The sequence below is a fragment of the Rhinopithecus bieti genome, unplaced genomic scaffold (assembly GCF_001698545.2).
Source record: "Rhinopithecus bieti isolate Rb0 unplaced genomic scaffold, ASM169854v2 scaffold_11401, whole genome shotgun sequence".
Taxonomy (NCBI): Eukaryota; Metazoa; Chordata; class Mammalia; order Primates; family Cercopithecidae; genus Rhinopithecus; species Rhinopithecus bieti.
The window spans coordinates 1648684-1656111 of record NW_016807151.1 but is presented as its reverse complement, the minus strand read 5'-3'; the positions used below and the strand labels follow the sequence as shown (position 1 = coordinate 1656111).

Here is a 7428-nt window from a genome sequence, read left to right as displayed (position 1 = left end):
AAATAAATAAATAAATAAATAAATAAATAAATAAATAAATATCATTTCAACATGAAGTCAACACAAAACACTATTAATGAGACATTCTACACTCCTTTTTCACTGCATTTTTGAAGTCTGGGATGTATTTTCCACCCACAGCCCATCTCGGTTTGGATGAGCCCCATTTCACTGCTGCATTGCCACATGTGGGGCACGGTTCTGGTTCTGGATGGCTCTGCTCTAGATGGACTGTGGCTTTCTGGGATCATTGAGAAGTGGGACCAGCATGGGATCCAGTCTAAAAGATTTGGATCTCCATCTCTATCCCACCAAATGTCCAGAAAGATGCACCTGTACTCACTCTAACATCTAATTTAAACACGAATCCAAGTCCTTTTGCGTGAATCAAGGGAAGTAAAATCATGAAGGCTCTCACCCCAGACTGCTGCCTCTGGTCTGAGAGCCCTTTGTTCCAACTCTGCCAACACATCCCCTAAAGGACTAACCCTGACCTCATGTGGGATCAGGAAAGACCTCCCCAGTGCAGTGACAGTGGAGTGGAGATCCAGAGGATGAGCAGGAGTTAACCAGGAATAGATGGGGGGAAGAGAGGAAAGAGAAAGAGTCCATGGCCATAATCACCTGCCTCTAACCTGGGGCTCTCACATCAGCCCCAGGCCCACCAGACATCACATTCCTGAGCTGCCGGGACTCACCTTCAGTTCCACTGCACGGTTGAAGTGAATCCTCAGTACTTCTTTGATTGCTGTAATGATGTACTCCTGCACAGCTCTTCTGGCCAGCACTACAAATGAAAGCAAACCACCAAATGCATTTTCATATCATTAGGAGTAACAAACACATCAGACTTCTGGACCCTAGCACTGTGCCAAAACGTATTAGCTGCTCTAAAAAATTTTCTTGTAAAATAAAGGCCAGACCAAGACAGAATAGGGGTTAAGGATCTAGTTGCTGCTAACTACAGCAGTGGGGACCTAGAAGACACCAGGTCAACTCTGCATAGCATCAGCTCAACACACTAAGAAAACCCTCTCTGCCCCAGATAGGTTAGATCAGGAATCAGCAGTGATGACCCAGCCAGGGGACAAGGAGCTTCCAGTACTCATTTTCACCTGGACAAATTCCAGGCTGTCTCTCAGCTATGTCCCCGGACAACAAAACATGAGGCTTTAAAAGCTCTCAGAAGTAACGTTTTTAAAGGCCTTAAGATGTTACTCAACAAAACCAGACGACATCTTCCTCTGTAAAATGAGGTCTCCTATCCCAATGATTCAAGGCAAAAGTGAAGAGTTTTTACCACTAATAATGGGGAAAAATGAGTTCCACAATTCCCACATATTAAAACTTTATGTAGGAAATAAAGTAATTCTCATAACCAAAGTCCAGTTCTGTTTAATTGTTCTTATATTTTAAAAGTTCCATTTAAAATCTATACTAGTTAAGCCTGTCTCTCACTGTTTAGTAAGCTAGTTCTTCTTTTCCTATTTTTTCTCTCCTCTTCCATCAACTTCCCATAATGCAGAATTAGAATACATTTGATATTATAATTGTTTTACATTTCCTGATTTTAATTTTTTAAACTGGAGATAGAGAATCACTCTGTATTCTTCATTCTTTAAAAAACAAATGTTTAAGTTATATTTGATTGTTTTTTCCTAGGAATCAGTGATCTGAATTTTTTTTAAAGGTGGGCGGAGGCTTCTTTATTAGTTCATGAGACCACTGGAACAAATCCACAGCCCCCAACCACCTTGCTGAGTCACACCAGCAGCCAACTCCGCATGGCCCACATAGGCTCCAAGTGGGTTGGACTATGCCATAGATCTGAAAGGGAAAGATAAGATGAGTAGGAAGAGAGGGGGAAGAATGGAAAGAAGGAAAGATGCCTTATTTGAGAAAGGAAATGAAGAGGGAGGGAGAAATGAGGGAGAAGGGAGACAGGAAGGAAGAGGGGACAGAGAAGGAGGAGAGAGGGAGAGGATGGGGAAGGAAAGAAGGAAGGAAGGGAAGGAGGGAGAGACGGAGGGAGGGAAGCAAGAGCTAAACTTGGGGGAAATAAGAGGCAGAATGGGAAGTCAGAAACAGAAAACCCCTGAAGAGAAAAGCAGAAAGAACACGTTGTAAACAGCCCCACATCACTGGCCCAAATGCCACTCTGCAAAGTCCCCACAGCCACCACCATGACCTCCACTTTCTCTAGGGAATCTGAGAAAGCTATAAAACTGCAACATTAGGATATGAGGACACCACTCTTTGGGAAAAGGGATCATCAGCAAACAATGTCTTACAGCTCTTTTCCTAAATGAATGTTTCCCAGAGCTAAGAGAAGACAGGTGACAGAGACTTCCAAGGCAGCACATGATCAGAAAGGCCCTGGGTGGAAGCGCGGCTCACGCCTCCCAGGGCGCGTGCAGGCAAGTGCTTCCTCCACCATCACAGACCCCCAGCACCCAGAGTGGCTCTGCTTTATCATCACACAGCACATATGAAGAATCCTTTCAGGGGTACGCGGAGTCACCTCAACCCCCTCGCCGCACTCTCTCACTAACAAATAACTGAAAAGGACAGCAAGTTCCAATCTAAGCGGAAATGAGAAATGAGCCGATACCTCCTCTGGGTCAAAGGTATCACCGGGAGCAAAAGATGGCACTTACCTCTGCTAAAAGACACAATTTAACAGCATGGACACTTACACACAACTCTAGACATTTACAAAAACTGTTCAAGTGTACTTACAACGGCTGAATTTTACTCCAAAAAGCTGTTAAAAATACATGGATACCTAATACAGGCAGCAAATGTCATTAAGTGTACACCACATATGAAAGTTAAATCCAGCTATGAGGACTCCTAAAGAAGCTTTCAGTAACTCTTTCAATAAGCTGCTTACAACTGACCACTTTGTAACAATTTTGTATCTACTTTGTAATAATTTTGTAAGAAGGAAGAAAAGTATCCTGAGCACCAGAAACTTCCCTCCTCCCTGGACTACTCTAATCTTGAGATTCAAGTTCATGATTTTGTTCCAACCACATTTCTAAGCATAATTACCTGCTCCTCCCATCACTACGCCTAATCTCCAGCCATGATGACTGTCTCCTCCCCCAGAAGACACTTCCTCTTCATCCCCAAATGATGACATTCTACTCTTCCTTTTGTGGGAATCTCCAATTTCACATTCTTCCAAACCAGCTCTGGTTATCCCAAATAGCCACTCTTGGAGAACTCCACAGAAACCGCTGTTACTCTATGGCTCAGTACCATCCTTCTAGTCCCTGAGCTGCTCATGGGAGGGCCATGTCTTACCCATCTGTATATCCCTAGAAGCTTCCAGAAGCACCTCACACATACTAGGTGCTCAATCATTACTTGTCACGCAGAATAACGAATGCTTCCCTTTGGCGTGTAGGGAGCAAAGGCTGTCCTGACCTCATTCTCCAAAGCCATTCCCACTGGTACAACGCTGCTCACTGACGCGTACCTGCCATCAGGATCCTCACTCCCACCTGCTCAGAGGGATGGGGCACTGTCACAGTGAGCAGAGGCTCCCAGCCCCACCCCACCCCCCGCCCCGACCCGACCATAGGGAGGAAAAGACCCAGCGTGTTCTCCTCCTCCTCTCCCTTCCACATTCTCTGCTCCTCTCCTTTCTGGTCCACTCCACCCCACTCCTCCTCTACCTCTTCTGCCGTTTTCATCCCCTTTGTCATTTCTGTCCTCCACTACTACCAAAATCAAAACAGAGGACAGGCTGCTCGTCAACACCAGGCTGTGGTTCAGCACACAGTCATGGCCCTTGAGACTACACACACTTGTCATCTCTCATGAGGAAAAATGCAGAGACCCTGACCAAGCGGGCCACCATCACAGGACGTTACCCTTGAAATGAGTCTACCTGTCAGGCATGCCCTCGGGTGGGCGCCAGCTTCACGTGGCCACAGCAGCCATGCAACTGCAAGGGAAGCTGCTGGCCGGTCTGCTAGCAACCCAGGCTGTGGTGGGGAGGAGACCAAAGGCTGAGACTGGATTCAGAGGATATTTAGTCACTCCACTTTTCTTTTCTCGGGACCCAAGGAGCATTTACAGGGAGCTATGAGGGTAAAGTGCAGTCTCCTTTCGAGGAAAAGCAAGAATAGTAAATGAGTAAGAAAGTGCAAGGGTTGCTCTTACATAGTTGCCCACCTCATTGCTTGAATTAAACAAAAAATATTTTGTTTAAACTATGTCATCCATGCACCTACTGGGTTATGGTAAGACAAAGATCCTTCCAAGGCTTGTTTAGTTCTTGTACTTGTTCTAATATTTGTTCTCCTTGCGACTGCTGACTAATACACATCATCCTGTGCGTGCCTCTGACGTCCTAGGCAGGGGCTGGGTGTTCTGCAGGGACTAACGCATTTACATCGGAACAACAGCCCAATGAAACAGGTTTAACTAAGCTCCTTGTTTAGTGGGTGAGGTAGCAGACGATTAGAGAGGATAAATAACTGTCCTGAGAACGCGCAGGAGGTAAGCATAGGAGTGCTACCTGGGAGTTAACTGAGCCCAGCGCCTCTACTCTTAACCATGAAACTCCAAACCTCCCAAACAGTGCACACAAGCTCCTCAGAAAGACAGCCCACCCCAGACAGGCGGCAGGAAGCTGGGCCTTACCAGCTGTGATCAGATAGGCATCGGGGACTGTGATATCACAAACATATGGCGGCTTGGAGGTGGCCAGTGTTGGTGTGTCGACTGTTGCTTCGAGAGTGAAGGCGGTCACAGGATGCAGGGACGGTAGGGGAGGAGCAGCACTACTCGCTGGGGAGCTCTGACTTGCGGTGTCGCTCATCAGGGTGGAGTCGAGGGGACCACCAGTGGCAGCACCGGAGCTGGCTGTGCTCACTTCCGTGGAGGTGTTCAGTGGCACCTCTGTGGGTGTGAGTGATGGGCCCACGACGGTCAGCTCTGTGGGCAGAGGGAAGGGGGTTGCTTCAGAAACAAATGAGGATCCTGATGGCAGGTACGTGTCAGTGATCAACACTGTACCAGTGGGAATGGCTTTGGAGAAAGAGGCCAGGACAGACACATGACCGTCGAGATCACTGATTTGGTCGTCAGGAGGTGTCAGAGTTGAGAACAAAGAAGACTCAGTTAAAATGGGCGTTGTGTGCACAGTGGTCAATGGTGATGTTGCTCGAATCCCAGCCGTCAAAATGTCAAAAGACTCGGGGCTGGGGGGCACCAGTGCGGTGACTGCGGATTCGCGGGAAATGAGTGAAGACTCAAGATAGGAGGTAGTTTCAGTGAAAGCTGAGGTAAAATGAGCTTCTGAATCCCTCAGTGAAACCACAGACGCTTCAACAAACTCGAGAGAATCAGAAGGGAAGCTTGACCACGGTGACGCCCCAGAACGGCTAGGTAGGAAAGTGACGGTGTTTAAAGGCAGCTCGGAACTTGGCTGGAGCTGCGAAAACTCAAGATTTGAGGAACTGGGAAGAGACAGCTGAGACGACTGCAGACCACTAGAGTTGAACAATGTAAATGTCTCAACCAAGGTAGAAAAAGACTGAGACGTGAAGCGAGACAAGTCACTCGGCATCGGAGACAGAGACGCAGGTGCTTCCGAAGGTGAAGGGATGGAGCCGCTGAGTTCCAGCGGGGGTGTTGAGAAAAAGCTGGATGCAAAATCCAAAGCACCTCCGGGTTTATGCTCAGAAAAACTGGAAAGTTCTTGGTCAGAGAAACGTGAAGACTCCACTGAAGGAACCAGACTGAAAGGCATAAAAACACTCGGGTCTCTGACGGCAAGCGACGGTGTGTTTTTGTTTGCTATGACAGAGAAGGATGAGTCAAGGAGAATGCTGGTGATGACGGAGAAAAATGCAGTGGTCACACGGGATGGCATCACTTGGGTTTCAGCAACAGACGAGGAGCCAGCAGTAGGATCCAGTGATGCTGGCACAGAGAGGCGGCCACGGGCAGGGGGAGCCTGTGTGGTTGTAATGCTACTCATATCCACCTCGGCAGAAATGCCAACACTCGTCTCTGAGATTTCCATGAATCTAGAAGAAAGTGGGACCATAGGTCTGGAGGGGAAAAGCGTATTAAATACTTGAGGATCTTCCTCAAATTCAGAGAAGTCTGCTACGACACTACTCATTAGAGAGATGCTGCTTTCTTCCAGCACGGTCATGGACAGAGTCTCGGCACCATCCCCTGATCCCACGTCTTTCTCCATGAGGCTCGTGGCCAGAACTTGCTGAGGTGAAGGCACAGTGCAGGCTGCGCACCAAGTGTATGGTCTGAATGAGGACACTGGGCTCAGGATATGAGTGTTGTCCACAGGACCGGGGAGGGCTGAATTGCTAAGCAATTCTGAGGTTTTGCTGGAGTCGCTAGGAAGAAAGGGGTTAGACGAAACATCAGTTGGTGGAGCAGAGAAGGATGCAAATACAACAGGAGTTGACAGCAATGCAGAATGTGTCCTGATGAATTCAAAGGCTGCGTGCGATGCAGTCACAGTAGGGTATGTTCTTGGAGAGATGGTTTCTTCTAGGCTTTGACTCAACATGGTGGTCACATCAGGGTATCTGTCTGCACTTGTGGCCCAAACCTCCTCTGGAGGTTGTGAGACCTCCCCCAAGGAGGGAAAAGGTATAGTAATGCCATCACCTAAAGGCTGCGGCATTAAAGACCAGGAGCTAAAAAAAAGGGTGGTTTGCACACCCTCTGTTAGGGAAGCCACAATCTCTGGCAGAGTCCTGCTTGATAAATGACTGTAAGCATCAGTAGGATAAAGCACCAAATTCCTGCCAGGAGTTGGAACGATGCCCTCAGAGGTGTGAAAAGCTGACCGAAAGGTGTGGAAAAGACTGGCGGACTCAGCATATGCCGCTGCTTGTTGCGTTGTGTTCTGCCAGCCCAATGTCACTTCTTCATCTTGTAAAGAAACCATGGGTAATGATGGAGTCAGCATAGGTTCTAACGCTTCCCCGGGCAACCCCGGTGGGCTGACTGTGATATACTGTATTGGAGAAACCATCCGTGGAGTGGTCCAGTGAGTATCTGGCAGAAAGTTGTCCATCTCATCGTCATCAACAGCCACCTCATTACTCGTCACTGACACGTAAGTTGCCACAAAGATGCTGTGATCTGCTGTACTTTCAGTCTGTTTTCCTTGGCTAAAAAAGACTGTATCAAAAGCAGCGGCAGATGGCAGGGCTGTGACATGGAGAGGACTGCTGTACTGGGACCCGGGAGCAGTTTCTGTTAAGGCCACTTGTGCAGCGCTGTGCCCAGTACTTTTCTTCAGCACAAGCTCCATGGAGTATAAAGAAAGGTTGTGCTGTTCCGGAGAGAGCTCATCTATCAAGAAAATCAGAGCTGGGTTAGTGCAATGCATTGGAAGTCATACAGCTAACGTTTTGTTTCAGGCATGAGAAT

The 7428-nt window shown here is 47.8% G+C and overlaps 1 protein-coding gene across 1 annotated transcript in view; it reads right to left on the bottom strand.

Annotated features, from left to right (window-relative positions):
* KIAA1549 (KIAA1549 ortholog) overlaps nucleotides 1–7428 on the bottom strand; it is a 155616-nt gene that overhangs the window by 81035 nt on the left and 67153 nt on the right. Inside the window, exons 2-3 of the mRNA XM_017880382.1 lie at nucleotides 4657–7350; nucleotides 699–787 (exon numbers count right to left, since the gene is read on the bottom strand). Coding sequence (XP_017735871.1) covers nucleotides 699–787; nucleotides 4657–7309 — 2742 coding nt within the window. The 5' untranslated portion in view covers nucleotides 7310–7350. The remainder of the gene's footprint in view (nucleotides 1–698; nucleotides 788–4656; nucleotides 7351–7428) is intronic.